Source organism: Anabrus simplex, chromosome 6, assembly GCF_040414725.1.
Source record: "Anabrus simplex isolate iqAnaSimp1 chromosome 6, ASM4041472v1, whole genome shotgun sequence".
Lineage (NCBI taxonomy): Eukaryota > Metazoa > Arthropoda > Insecta > Orthoptera > Tettigoniidae > Anabrus > Anabrus simplex.
In genome coordinates this window covers 234683307-234699699 of record NC_090270.1, presented here as the reverse complement: position 1 = coordinate 234699699, position 16393 = coordinate 234683307, and the positions used below count along the sequence as shown (strand labels likewise).

General features: G+C 37.6%; 1 protein-coding gene across 1 annotated transcript in view; it reads right to left on the bottom strand.

Annotated features, from left to right (window-relative positions):
• Positions 1-13218, bottom strand: part of LOC137501293 (uncharacterized) — a 75227-nt gene extending 62009 nt beyond the window's left edge. The window contains exons 1-2 of the mRNA XM_068228273.1: positions 13112-13218; positions 6570-6673 (exon numbers count right to left, since the gene is read on the bottom strand). Coding sequence (XP_068084374.1) covers positions 6570-6673; positions 13112-13163 — 156 coding nt within the window. The 5' untranslated portion in view covers positions 13164-13218. The remainder of the gene's footprint in view (positions 1-6569; positions 6674-13111) is intronic.
• Positions 13219-16393: the final 3175 nt, after the last annotated feature.

Here is a 16393-nt window from a genome sequence, read left to right as displayed (position 1 = left end):
TTGGATACTCAAAATACACCACCATAAATGATGTGGTTTTGACTCAAAAGTACTAAAGAAAGGTAAGAAACGGGATCTAGTGTTAAGTAGAACCCAAATCAATAGAATGTGACTTCCCATTTTAAAAATGTTTCATGCATCGACTGCGATTCAAGCCTCGGCCGTCTCGATGAGAAAATAGAACCATCGGAACTGAGTTATCACGCCCGCTAATAACAAAATAGTTACCCACACTTTTGATGGTGCCATTTGAGGTTCCAATCAGTCCCCGGGCATTTGACAAAATATATAGGTCTACCTATAGAACGTAGGCACGCATCCACGATCTGTCTTGCTACTGTTAGAATTAAAAAAATGTTTTCGTAACTTATCGAGGATGCACATAGTTTTGGCTTCAAAAAAAGTTACTTATATGCCATAAAATGAGGAACTAACATGCACCTCACAATCCTGTCACAGTCTACCCAATGTTGCAACTTAAACACAGCACATTTCTCAACCACGGTACAACCCGCAGATCCCTAGGACATTGTTGTTACCGGGAACCAATATGCAATAGCTGACACGATGTTGTAAGCTTGTATCCGTTTCTGGCCATGGCCCCTGTTATCTCGGTGGTCATGTTCTGGTCCCCTACTGAGTAATCCCATGCTAATTGCCCTTTTCTTCATCTCGACATTTGTCAACACACGGTTACATTCCCAATACTGAGGCCTCTACAGGGAAATATCCCTGCGCATCACAATCCTAAGTGTTTTCCTTTCATTCAAGCAGTACAAATATGGAGAATTATGCATAGCCCTCTTGAGCCTTGCTAGTAGATTCCATGTAGCTACATTAATATAACATTTCGGCATAAGTTTTTAAGTTGTTCGTACCGTATGTAAAACAAAGGCTGATACTCGCTCTAGTTTCAGGTGGTAGTGGTAGTACGCTAGTGGTAGTGTGTAATGAAATTAGCAGATGAATAAGTCTGAGTGGTGTTTTTAAAAGTAGGGAAGATCACAATATGAAGATAAAGTTGGAATTTAAGAGGACAAATAGGGGCAAATATTCATTTACAGGAACAGGAGTTAGGGATTGGAATAATTTACCAATAGGGATGTTACTAAATTTACAAAATCTTTGCAATTATTTATGGAAAGACTAGGTAAACAACAGATTGGAAATCTGCCACTTGGGCAACTGCCCTAAATGCAGAGCTGATACATGTGGTTTATAACATCAGTCACAAAGTAATTTCTCCCCCATTGTACATAACTTTGCAAAAATAGTATTGTTGAATCCACGGTGTTCACTGTATTTTTCCAACTACAATAACTTCATGAAATATACTAACTTGATGAACAACGTTCCTAGATATTTCTTTTTTTTTTTTTTTTTTTTTTTTTTTTTTTTTTTTTTTTTTTTTTTTTTTTTTTTGGAACATGAAACAAACCTCTATGAAGACAATATTCTTCAGAGGGTTGAACTGGTAGGCAACAATAGGATCACCAAGTGTTTGAGCCAATCCAGAGAGATGCATCTGTTGATTGAATAATTTCACCATCTCATCCTATTGAAAAGACATGATATAGTGTACAAATATGGTTCAATAAAAAATTAAACTAAAGAAAGAAATACTCATCTGTTATCCTGGACTTACCTACTTGTAAACTGGAACAGAGTCATATCTGAAAGGCAGGTTTTGCAATAAATATGAGTATAACAAATTAATGCGAAGAACCTTTTCATATGACATGATGATCAACATTATACTGAAAATGATGCTTTGTAAGGAATTAATAAGAAATTAAACATTAATAAGAAATTAAAATGTGAGTTTCTAATCACTAGTTTGCATGTCAATAACACGGACTCAACTCCAAACCTCTCCGTAGTGTCCATATGGAGTCCCATTGTATAAGTGATTTGACATCATATTAAATGGTATTGAATAACTGGAACTTCATTTTTTATTAATGTGAATGCTTGTCAATACAGATCATGGCGAAGTTTATATCATACGATTTGTAAGGAATATCGCTGTCCTGTCGTTTTCAAAGTCAGGCACAACAAAGACAACATGCAACATATCGTACATATGTGAATAATCCCTGCAAATTATTTTCAACATTTGGTGGCAAGAAGTTGAGGTCAAGTTTATGACAGATGAATAGTGTTCGAAACCTCCTTCCTAAACCCTTTTTGACCGGCATATGAACATTGAAATTCGTGTCACATGGCTTTTCACCAAATATCCTCTTCGCTATTTCTTACAAATGATGTGGTCACTGTTTCCACATTGACATTCTCTATGTATGAGGAGATGCTTATTCTCCTTGAAAGAACTTGATACATACTTATCAATTATGGAATTTTCTGTCGTTGCATCTCTGGTTCGTGGTGCCCTCTACCACCAAGTACTGAACTTACTTGCTAATCTCCGCCTTTACCTATCACTGGCCAATCAGCGCTCTGTACTCTTACAACTAGCTCTACAACGCTTCTGCTGGGTGAGCTATGCTAGCTTTGAGTTGGAGACCAGCAGCTGTGGAAAGAAGACTCACTGTGTGTGGCAACAAGTTGGGTTCGGCTTGGATTATAGACACTGGATAAATATATCTTTCGAAACGGGCATGATTGTCCTAATTTACTTGCATTTTCTTTCATCGTCCTCTGGATTATTTGTTTATTATTTATGGTTAATAAGGAATCTCCATCGACTTCTTCAAACGTAAGTGTGGCGTGACTCCTACCAATGTGCTTCGAACAAAGATGAACTAATCTGTAAGTTGTTGTTATCAAGTCAACTTATCAGTATTTTCTCTAACCCACTGTGCTGATTCTCAGAAGATTTTTGCTTCGCATCTGCGTTTGGGTATGCCAGACGGACTATAAAACCATCGCCATGTCAAAAAAAATAATTTTAAGGTTTTTCACCTTGTTTGGTATTAATAGAAGGCCTACTATGGATTTTCTGTGTTTTGATTTTCAAAACCTTTGTTTAAATTTTCTGAATATGCCATTTGCGGCTTTTTGGAAGATATCAGATGTTATGTTTTCTTCTTCTTCTTCTTCTTCTTGAAGGTTTTTCACCTTGTTTGGTATTAATAGAAGGCCTACTATGGATATTCTGTGTTTTGATTTTCAAAACCTTTGTTTAAATTTTCTGAATATGCCATTTGCGGCTTTTTGGAAGATATCAGATTTTATGTTTTATAATATTAATATTAATGTTTGAGGTAAATTGTGTGGGTTTGTGAACTAAGTGGGTTCACGCAAGGCTTTGTAATTTTGTTTGACTCTATTAGTCTTCTCTTTTGCATTTTGGGTCATTTTATTTTTCTTCTAATTTAATTACGTGTTTAATTGACTTCCTGTAGTGCCTGTCTTTTAGGCCCAATTATTGTGTGTGGGCTATTGGGATTGGTTGATGGACCTTTGTACAGTGGCTTGTGTTCGTCACTATGGTGATGTGTTGATGTGGGGTATTGTTATGAAGAGATAGTAATTGATTTGGTGATGGTAATGGATTTTACGCTGGTGTGACAGTGAAACTTACCGAGTATTTGACCCGTTTTTGCCCTCTGATATTTTCTAATGTATCTTCTTTCCATCTTAATATTATTTTTCCTTCTGTTTGAGCTTTTGGGTAACTTATGTTATTTAAGGATTTGTCAGATAATTTGAAGGCCTTACGTTAACCCCTTGGTGTAGTTAAAGATTACCTCTGGCATTGGTGAAGTCATGATCAGCATTAGGTGGTATAAATCTTACTACATGAAAGACTGAGTTTGGTAACATTAATTTAAACTTACCTTATTTTAAAATCATTTATTTTCTCTTAAGGGGACCGGTCCACCATCCATTCATTTGGTAAACATCCAATTTATCATCTATGATATTATTAATTTTTGTTCGTTGCTTGTTGGAGTGTTAATATCTGAGGATGATTATAATTAATTTTATTATTTTTCTTTTTTTGATTTGATGTGTTGGGTAAAGCTTTTTTTGAATTAAAATTAATCTTGTTCTTACCCAAACTGTGTTGGTTTCTTTTCTCCATTGGGTAACTCAATATGACGACAGGTTTTTAATTTCTTCACGACCTTTTTTTTGCCTTGCTTGCATGTTTCCTGAAGGTGATTCGTTTTCTTAAATTTTAATTTGTGTTTTTGGTTAGGGATGTGTATTTTTACTACTCACATGTTCTTATTTGTATCAGTACTGGTTTAACTCCATAATGGGGCTAGTAAATTTTATTCTTGCAGTCACTGTGGTTACTATGTTAACTGTGGGACTGTACAGTAATTGCTGACAGTGTGGCCTTGGGTTGGCTGCGCGATTTGGGACAAGTTGCAACAACTTTAGTACAGGGCTCATGACTTAAGGCCCGGATTCTTATGTAATTACATATTCCATTCCTTTACTTGTAAACAACTGAAAATGAAAAATGTCGAACTGTGGTTCTGATATGGTTATACTTGAATTTCATTTGACATATTTGTACATATTCTTAGTAATATTACATATTTTACATATTATGCAAAGAAAGTAACATTGTTGTACTTATAAACAATGCATTAAATTTATTTAGTAATGTTTATTCTCTTCATTTTCAGGGCATAAGGGCAACAGAAAATTAGCTGGAACAATACATTGCATAAAAAACTCCGTGATTTACAGTGCAGCCACCTGGTGGCCAAGATAATTAAAATGTCAAGCCTATATGGTCTGAAACAGTACTTAGCTGGTTAAGTCCTGTTGGTCAAAAAAGTTTCACCGTCAGAATGTTGAAAGGCATGAGAGGTGGTGATATACAATTTCTAATCACTAGATTGTGTGTCAATAGCATGGGGTCAGTTGCAAACCTCTTCATAGTGTTTATATGGAGTAAGGGCATATGACACTGTTGATGGTGATTCGTCCACTGGATGGGGATGTTAAGCATAAAACATACCCCTTGGTACTATTCGACAGGAGAAGTCTATTTGCAGGCACTGGGTTTCACCCCCTCCCTTTCTGTTATATTTCACATCATCCATTTCATGTCATCAACTCCCCTCATGGGACTGTCATCAGGAAGAACATCCAGTTGTCAAAACTAGCTACAAAGATTTACCTCATTTTCCAGGCTGAGTGCCTCAAATGGTTGAGGCGCTGCCTTCTGACCCCAACTTGGCAGGTTCGGTCCTGGCTCAGTCCAGCAGTATTTGAAGATGCTGAGATATGTCAACCTCATGTCGGTGGATTTACTGGCACGTAAAAGAATTCCTCCAGGACAAAATTCCAGCACCTTGGCGTCTCCACAAACCGTAATAGTAGTTAGTGGGACGCAAAGCAATTATTATTATTATTATTATTATTATTATTATTATTATTATTTAGACTTTCACAGCCCATGTAACTATTCATGATGTAATATTTTTGGGATTATACCATGTAGTAAAGTATATAAACACACTCAACACACATTTCAAAAAGTACCTTGCCTTTCTTCATCACAAAAAAAACAGAAACACACCACCTCAATGGTTGCTAAGAGAAAGCAATAAAGAACTTAAAATGATGCCCTAAGATGTATTAGGGATGCCATTTTAGCCCCATACTAGGGACAACAAATGGCAGCAGTAAAGCATCACTTTCTGATGGTTTTGATAATATGTAGCCATGATTCACTGAGGTTGTAGCCTGTATTGCGATTAAAATTATCTGAAGTATCAATTCTTCTTCAGGACAAAGGAAATCTGGAGAGACTTTAAAGCTCAGAAATCTGCTAAGTCTGCTTACAAACTTTCAAAAGTAGCAAACACCTGCTAATGGTGTGTATTTTGTTTCATATCAGTTCTATGTGTAATCTATATCATAAAGAGGTACAGCCACTTGATTATGGGAAAGGAGGGTACTTCTCACTGACAGGGACATCCGGGAGGCAGACAAATCTCACACCAGTGTAGAGATAAGGAAGGCACCCGACATTCACCTTGCTACTTCACAGTCTCAAGGACAAGTTTACAGTAGGTCAAGCTGCTGTGATGAGAAATTCAGCTGATTAAACAGTGCCAGACCCAATTTTTTGTTACCTTGGGCAACAATGCCATTAACACAGAACCTATTATCGTAATATATAATTCTCAAGAATGTAAACATATTTGAAGCAGAATATCTTCGTTCTATTATGTACCAAAAGGTTTTGAACCAGCCACTGTTCATAGTTTCCATTTTTTAGTGTATTCCTGCAGTTTAATAACCCTCAGTTACTAGGAAGAAGTAATCAGAATTTAGAATGTGTGTGTTTACCTAGTTGCTCAATATAGGTATGATATCTGCATTTATGATGAAGTGCCAATAGGTCGGATCTGTTTCATTACATGTTCCAACATCACTGTATAATTTATCCAAACTATATTTAGCAACACAGCAGAAAGAAATCATTGCAATGACACAGAAAATTACTGAATGGGACACATCTCACTTGTCTGCTCTTTAAGGATGCTCACGCTCTCTTTCAACGTAGTAGTGGTGGTGGTGGTGGTGGTGGTGGTGGTGGTGGTGGTGGTGGTAGTAGTAGTAGTAGTAGTACTTACCACCTTGGCTCCTGGAGTAATATTTGTAACATAAATGATACAGTCAAGCCTTGCTGAGACTGGCAGCACTGCAGCCCTAAGAGTATCTATCAAGGCAGAGTTTCCTGGAACAATATACAATATCACAAATTTATCATGCTTGATATTTAACTAATAACATATAAATAGAAAAATAACAACCTTCCCACCCAACAACAATAGAGTTATCTAAAACTGCACCATTGCCATCGCCGTCGTCATCATCATTTTTATTTTTTTTTCTTTGAAGGACAGTCAAAACTCTTGGCACTTCATGTCATTGGTGGTGGTGGTTATTGCTTTAAGACGGAGTACAAGTTGGCAACCATCCTCTGTTAACACTAATCAGATGGAAAAGATGGAAAGGAACTGACACTTTGAAAAATGAAGGTATCAGTAAAAGAAAGAGAAGGGCCAGAAAGGACGTGAAAATGAAAGCCTCCTTAGGCCTCACAAACGTAATGCGTTGAGGTCAGAAAAGAACAAGAGGTCGGATAGGATAGATGAAAGTAAGAAGTGTGACACAAGTAAGCGGAAAGAATGCCGGGACTCAGCTAAGTGTCCCATAGTAACCAACCAACGCTCTGAAGTTAAGAGCCCCACGGGCCCCGTTTAGTAACCTCTTATGACAATCAGGGGTTACCATGGATGTTATTATTCTGCCCCCGCCCCCCACAGGGAGATTCATGTCATAGTCGTCAGCATGCAAAGATCTCTGACAGTACACTCAGAGTCATGCGACAAAAATAAATTAACTCAGTCACGGCCAACTCGATAGGTAGTTCCGGCCTGCTACACTTGACAGTTCCATAGGGATGACGTCACACTTTTAGTACTTGGAAATCGAGGTATGAGTCTTGTTTTCGTGGTGGTTTGGTAAAACATTATTATTTCAACAATATTAGAGGTGTTCGTTCGAGTTCACAAGCGATAACTGTATGAAAAAGCATCAGTAAAAGATGCATTTTCAGCAATAGTAAGTGTTAACTACTACACCATTGTAGTTTGAGCAGCCTGTTGTTAGGAAGTATTGCTAGGTTACTGTATGTGGGAGGTTAAGTAAACCCACTGAAACTATTAAGAATCATCTAACATAGTTTAAAGTTTATTATCATTATTATATTATGTTAGTGTAGTCTAAGCTCCTCTCTGCAATACGAGATGAACATGTAGAGTGTCTGAATATACGTCCAATTAGCGTTCAAATATTGAAAAATGAAAATTGAAGAACCTGAAAATTTCTGTGACAATCATGGGTGTGTACTGCAGAGTTAATGAGTATTGTGTCCAAGATCACTCATATTTTCGGAAATACTTTATTTTAACACTTATTCATAATTAACACCAAACAAGCATAAAACAATGACATTATTTTGCTGCTTCTATTACTACTACTAAAACGTTTTCATTCTTCCCCTGAAAGGTGAGGGGGCTGGTGGCCGTGGCCTATACTAGGAAGTGTCCCGTCATTCCGCTTAGTGCAGGAGAATGGAAAACCATCGGAAACCATTCTCAGGACAGCCGACGGTTGGGACCAGCTGTGAGGTCCAGCCCTTTCCCATCTCCCGAATGTAGAGGCGTAGAGCCACGGTAGAGCAGTGGCCACCCCTCCTCTGCTCAGTTGGCCGGTCAGAGTGCAGAGCTGTTGGACCAGGGACCAGCCGTGGCCACTTGTGGGCCGTGGCTCACTCTGCATCTACCGACCCCATTATTTTGGGAAACAACAATTCACTAAGCAACCATCGTCGGGCAGTCTAGGTGAGTAACCTTCAGTCAAACATTTTACAGTATGTAATATACCTTGAACGTGTATGTTTCTTTCCTTTGTCATATTTTGATAAAAAGTATCGTATCAGTAGTATAGGAATCATACGCGACAACGTAGACTTAGCACTAGGCATGTGACGTCACAAATATTGGTAGCAGGCTTCTCTATCAAGATGGCTGTGACTCAGCCATAATATCCATTCTGGTAGAATTCTGCTTTCATTGCTACACAGCAGCACAAATGGAATGTTGAAACTGGTAGGCAGACTGCCTAGGTGGCACCACTTTAGAAAGTCTGTATTGTACCGTATTAGCCGAGTTACAAAATACTTCGTTATTTAAGGTCAAACTAATCAATACTTTGTAAGTGATAACTGCCAATATGGATCACAATGAAATTTGTAACGATTAACATTAGTAGCTGAGGCCATACAATCATCATCGTCATCATCATCAGCAGCAGCAGCAGCAGCAGGTCAGAGGGGTAGCATGTGGTCCTGAGGATGCTCTTCTTCCTGGTAGAAGTGTGTTAATAAAACACAGGAAATGCTATTCATTCCTACCAAGTCCGATGTGTGTATGTACATGCCATGGGGAATGTTTATGCGGCTAAGTCATGCAAAGGCAGAAAAGCAGGTTCCTGATGCTTTAAAATCAGCTAAGGGAGACAATCCTAACAGAAAACATTGGTCCTCCAAGACTGCTAGGAGTTGGTGAAGGGCTGACAACCCAACCCATTAAACAAACTCATTTCGAAAAAAAAAAAAAAAAAAAGCTTTATGAAATACTTCACAAAAGGATCTACATAAAAATAGGGTTATGTTTAAGATCAAAGAAGAATTAGCTGGCCTGACTTCTTTACAACAACATGGTAAACATTTACTAGATTGGAGAACTGGATCATGGAATGTTTTAACACTGTAGCAGACCAGAGTCCTAAGAAAGTTTTAGATCAGCATGACAAGTTTCAATTAGATATCACTACTATCCAAAAAATGAGATAGACAGGTAATGGAGTTATAGAAAAGAAGGTTCACATAGTATTCTACAGCTGCCACACAAAGCAGCACATAATTGGAACGGGTTTTGTTGTGAATAAGAAAAGAAAACACCTGATTTTGGATTTTCAAGCAAAATACCAGACTGAGCAGGTGAAGAGTTGAGGTTTGCAACTGTAGCCTCATATGTAAATACTGTCCAACTGAAGATAAAAGTGATGAAGAAATGTTTTATGATGAGCTGGATGAACTATATAGTGAGCATCCAAGAGGAGACTGCAAATCTGCAGATCACCTAGAATATACATCAATCAATAAAATAAGAAACATATTCTTCTGGTGCAGATTTGTTGACGATATTTTTGTAATCATTGACAACATATCCACCGACGCAAACACCATATTAGACAAACTCAACACACTGGACCCCCAGATAACATTCACTAAAGAGACTGAAAATAACTGCACCTTGAATTACCTTGAACCTAACAATAACCAGACATAAAAACCACTTATCTTATAAAATCTACAGAAAACCCACACATACCCCAAATGCCATAAAAATCGATTCCATCCACCCCAACACACATAAAAGAGCAGCTTACTATAGCATGGTATACAGAGCCTTCAACATACCAATGACAACAGAAGATCTAAATAATGAACTACAATTAATCTATAATATAGCCAAATACAATGGATACAGTAAAGAAATGGTCAACAAAATCATAAGATTAAATTGCAACCCAAAACCAAATTAACAAAAATAGACAAACCCAAGAAAGATTATGCCTTATTTACCTTTAACAATACACACTTATACCCCATAACTAATATTTTTTAAAAGTACAACCTGAAAATAGCATTTAAAACCACACACAACAGCACCAACGTTATACATAACGCCAGGACAGTTAACAACAACAATAAATACAACCAATCAGGGGTTTACCGTATTAAATGCAACAATTGCGAAACAAGTTATATTGGACGTACAGGCAGAAACTTCATAATCTGCTACAACGAATGTTTAAACGCAATAAAACATAACCACTTTTCATCAATAGGTCAGCATATCGAAGAACTCAAACACAGGTTTACGGACATTGAGAATGATATGAAAATATTAAACAAAAATTCCAAGGGCCCCTGCTTAACATAACTGAAGATTTCTATATTTCCCTAGACCAATAGGCTAATCCTAATTACAATATTAATGACATCAAGGAGAAAACCAATATCATCTTCAATAAAGCTATTCCCGCCCTAAGAAATGATTACCTCAAAATAGTAAATAAACAGAACACAGCACGCCCCAGAAGACCAAAGAATGACAAACGCAGCTCCACCCCTACCCCCACAATAGCCACTCCCCCTACCCCTCCATCCATACCCCTCACTACAGCGAACACACGTCCTAGATGTACACACAGCAGTGCGCAACAAGCTCCCAAACAGAACGTCACCCAACCACAACAACAGTAGGTACCAATTTACTTTCGCACACAACTTCAGGCATTCCTTCAAACTTACACTATACTCATACCAGTTTATCTTTTACAGATAACTACAGCTCCGGTAAAGAGATATAGACAAGGAAGAAGTCACCACCAAAAACCTATATTCAACCAAATCTAAAAATCAAGACTTTATCATCCGCTTCAAATTTTTTTAAAAACGTTCACAGCTGAGCCATATATTATCTCTACCCACAATATTTCACCACTCAATGACTTGTGTTTTCATTACAAGCATATATGTATACATTTCTTAGACAAATAGAAAATCCTCAAGAACTGTTTACGAGCTCAAAATCAATCAACATAAACATAGATGCACAAGACCCAATGAGGAAGCCTGAAGAAAGAACATGCAAGACATGAACTTTTAAATTCACCAAGTATTTTTGTATACATGTTTTCTATGTTTTTAATGCTAAAATCACGAAGTGTTTTATATACATGTTTTCTATGCTTTTAAAGTGTTTAATGTGCATGTACAATTTATTTTAAGTTTAGTTAAGTTTTTTACTACCATATGTTAATCTCAGAAACAACTTTAACCTCACGTAATCATTAATGAAATGACGATAACATCTAACTTACAACCCCATTAGACATCTGGATGCGCTAATGGATGACATCTTTGTAACATGTACCAATGCCTAATGGATGTAATATTGTGATCTGTCAGCTGATGATGAGTGTACAGTCGAAACCGGTACTGATGTAAGTCTACTTTACAATAAATAGTATTGATAGGTGGAATTTCTTTCTTGTCCATATAACCGCATACAACACATGAAAGATGTGAAAGAATGTATAAAAAACAAAAGAAAGAAAATCCAAATTAGAATATGAAAGACAAAAGATACTGAACCTAAAAAGAGAGTTGTGTTGTGTGTGCAGAGTGGACTAGGCTCAATGGCACATCAATTGAATGTTCACTCCAAATTGGAGGTGCGTGCAACAATCAGATTTCTATGTGCTAAATGGCTCAATGCAGGGACATTCTTTGTGAAATCACTGCTGTATATGGTGAGTGTGCAATTTCTCACCCAGGTATTGTAAAGTGGTGTAAGCAATTTAACGCCGGACGCACAGATCTCACGGACGAATATCGCAAAGGCAGGCCCGCAATGTCCAGTACCATTGCACATGTTGACCTGTGGATGGGATCATTAGAGAGAATTGGCACATAACACTGCAGGAAATTGCCAGCATGCTGACATTTCGTATGGCAGTGTGTTCTCCATTGTTCACCTGCACCTTGGCTTTTGTAAACTGTGTCAAGGATGGGTCCCACATCTGCTCACCGATTTTCACAAGGGACATTACCAATCGTCACTGGCATTTTAGCAACGGTATTCTGTGGAGGACAATGAGTTTCAGCGGCAAATCATCACAGTGGATGAAATGTGGGTTCACCGCCTAACCCCCGAAACAAAGAGAACATCAATGGAATGGGTGCATACCACAACACCATCACGAAAGAAGGCCAAGGTCCAACCTTCAGCAGGAAAGTTAATGGCAACAGTGTTCTTTGACATAGACGGTGTGATGCACATAGAATTTATGCCGAAAGGCACAACAATAAACTCGGCTTCGTATTGTCAAACGCTGAACCGGTTGTGTAATGCAATTAAAGAAAAGCGACAGGGAAAATTGAGCGCCAGTGTGATTTTGTTGCGCAATAACATTAACACCTCACATGGCCTGCGAAACGTCCAAACTGCTGCAGCGATTCAAGTGGGAGGTATGTCAATATCCTCCGTACAGTCCAGACTTAGTGCCATGCGATTATCATGTGTTCAGTAAGCTGAAAAAGGCTCTCGGTGGTCGACGATTCTGAAACGATGAGAAAGTGAAAGCAGTTGTCTCCAGGTGGTTACATAGCACTGGAGGTGATTTCTATGGATTCAAAATCGAAAAGTTGTTGACTGTTCAGAGAAATGTTTACAGTCTCTTGGTGACTATGTGAAAAAATGTAAGTTTGTCATAGCTGTGTTGCCTATGTGTAGGTGGTTTAATAAATAGCCATAGCCTGGAAGTGTAACTTACTTTTTGATTCACCCTCGCGTATAGTTTACTGCTGCAGCGATTCAAGTGGGAGGTATGGCAACATCCTCCATACAGTCCAGACATAGTGCCATGCGATTATCACATGTGCAGTAAGCTGAAAAAGGCTCTCGGTAGTCGACGATTTGGAAACTCCAAAGCAAATCATAGAAGAAGCATTTATGGTCTTAATTAAACATACCTTCTACAGGCCGGGATTCATTCGGTCTTGTGATTGTCAATCTGGAGCCCATGAAACTGACACCGTTGAGCAACAAAGCCCGAGATGCCTCTTCAACTGAGCGCAGCTGAAATATGAATTTACAGTTTTCAATGGGAAATATTTGTTAATAGATTATTAACAATTATTAAAACAAAATTCATGGTGGTTAGAATATAGCGAAACTAAATAACCTATCAGGTTTCTTTTCTAAAGAAACTCCTCAGATAAAATTCCATGAATTTTAGCAGTTATCCAGAAATATAGGAAAACTACCCATTTGCAAAAGTTTTCAGAATACACAACATGGTCTCCTGAAGGGTATTCATAGCACCAAGACACCATTCTTCAATGGAAATTTAAACTTTAACAAGGAATTTAGAAAAGAAATGAAACTTTTAGTAGGTGGTCAATTGTAGTAGTTTAATTTGCAGCAGGAAAAAAAAAAAGGAAGTAAAAGTTTATAGCTACGGCTGGATATGTATTATAGAAAAGATCACTTTTATACTCCTCAATAGTCACTTATCACTGCTTCTGGTCAACTGATAATTTTACCATCAAGATAGAACCATCTACAATTAATTTGACAAGGATACTTAAATTCCTTGAAAATATCCTCAGTAAAATAAAATAAGTAAGCAAAAAATGCCTTTCTTGGAAAATTTATTGGTGCAGTCTAGTCTTCCAAATGGCTAGTGTACCGTGGAAAGCTTTCTCCTCTCTCCTTTCTTGTTTATATGGCCTGGCCATTCTCGTATTATGCTTGCAAGCTGTGTTTGTCAACTATTTATCTTAATTTTTATGTGTTTGAATGTATGTTTCATCTGGCTTCTATTCTTCCTTATCCATAATAAAGTGATTTTCCCCCTTGACCTGCATGGTTCCAGGGTAATTGGGAATGTCTTCCCACTCTGGAGTGTTCGCCTTGTCCTCCCTCTCTTGCCTCCATGCCCTACGGCCAAGCCTCTCACCCCTTGTGGCTGTCCAATGAAAGAGGAGTCGCTTTAATACGTCACCTTGTCTGCTCTCGGGCAGGTTGTCAGCTAATTGTGCTCTGGGTCATTCTTGGTGTCGAGCTGAACTCTGCACATTGTGGGCTGGTCCTGCAGCGGCTTGAACTGGGCAATCTCGGGTGTGGAGGTAAGAAAGCGACACCTTTACGTTTCCCCTGTGCAATGTAGATGTAGGGAAGGGCTAGAGGTAGTTGAAAAGATTTTATTCACTATGTGTAAATATTCTTTGTACGAGTGAAGCCCCCGTTAGGTTACATACTTAGGAGCTGAGGCCCAGTTCAATGTAAGCCAAGCCTTGTTTAGATTCAAGTATTATGTATTTCAGCCTGCTTGGACTTATATTTCCTTTAGGTACTTTCATCCTTATTGAATTGGAGGACAAATAAATGTAAATATGCGTAAACTGATCTTATATTGTACATACATATTAACTTTCGAAGGTTTGTAATTAACCTTGGTAGAAGACTACACGCTTCACATGTGTTTACTCTGTTGACATATGAAAAGTGCTAGTATTTTGGGAAGCCTTAGTTTTTTCTTATTACCTTTGCTGTGTTTAGCCCTGGGCTTGTTCTTACTTTCTTGTTATATGAAGTGTTTTTAACTAGATGGTTAATGCCAGATTTTTCTAGAATTACCGGGTTCTAACTTGTTATTGAACAGTTTAGGAAACCCTTCCGAGTTAAATATTGTGACATTATGAAGTCTTATTTTATGAGGGCTGGACACCTCTGTTATGTATTACTACGTTAATCGGTTAGTTATGTAAGAGAACTTGTCAGATTGTATCACTATGCAAACTCTTGTTGTATCCTTCTTATTCTTTTTAAGGCATATTGTTACAAAGTAAAGCAAGTAGTCCCTTTCATCAAAAGAAATTTCGGGCATTATTAACTTATTGTGCCTTCCACTCCAGCTCCTAAGGCCCTCTGCTTCTTTCGAAACAGCTACAGGGTAAATTGCCGTTACAGCTAGTATTAATCCTCAGACCATAGAGGTGAATAAGGCTTAAATGATGTGGAATCTTCTACAAACATCCCCAGAAAAGAGTCTCTAACTAATTATTTCTGCCTTTCAAAATGAAGTGTCCTGATTTTGTTGCTGCATGGATCACCACTCCATGACATGGTTTGAAGTAGATCTCCCAATCATTCTATTTTGAACTAACATTTTGATCTCTACACAACAATTTTATACTGCGAGAAAGCAGTGAATTTGATTTTCCTGTGATTTTACTGGGAGAATATACCCACTGTGTTCTGTGGTGCTGTGGTTCTGTGTGTGATCGCTGGTTCTCATTGTGATGCACTGATGTGTTTTGCATATCTGATAGTGTGGTCTACAATTTCTCTATTTTAATTACGTAATACTTGGGTGAATTTGGATCCTTAATTGCCACCATGTTGTTTATTTTCATTGTTTAGCATTGATTGTACACTTCAATATTTCTAAAGAGATTAAGCACACGCCACATAACTCCACCTCGGAGCTAGTCGTACCAACCTTTGAACTCGATCACATTTGTGAACGTCTATGTGTCACGTCTACTGACCATGTGTAATCAAGTACTGAATTAGGTTAGGTTTTGTAATGCTTTCATCTGAGCTTTTATTACCTATCATATAGTCAACATTTTTGTGACCTGTGTTTTCAAGAAAAACTTTAAATTTATTGTAATTTTTTAAAAATTTAATTCAGAGACATCAAGAAGTTTCAATCTAGGAAGAATGTAAAATTTTAATTTGGATTGGAAAAGAAGGTTAATTATGATTGGACAAAATTACTACTACTATTATTAAGACTTAAAATTTAAGCCTATGAAGAACATGAACTCTAAAGAAGAATAAATTATTGAAATAAATTGTATTGTAATTTTGAAATGCATTTGAAAAATTTTAAAGGGTCTTTATTTTTGAGGCAGCCTATACCATACGTGCAGTTTCCGCTGATGAAAACTTTTGTGTTGCAATAGAAATGTTTGAGAATTTGTAAAAAAAACTTTATCATCAAAAAATATAGTTCTTATTGGTCACAATAAGAAATATTTTAATTGGTTGGTAATTGGTGAAAATTTATGTCTGAATTGTAGCAAGCTTCCCTGATTGACTTTTTGCGTGCTTTTCAATTTCTGGTCTTTGGCTCCTTGGTGGGAGCAGGGCCGTTGTTTTTGGTACGGCTTAACAGCTAGAAGCACTTCAGGTGTCGTCCCATCAGCGTAATCTAGTTACCCCAGGCTACGCATGTTTTCTCC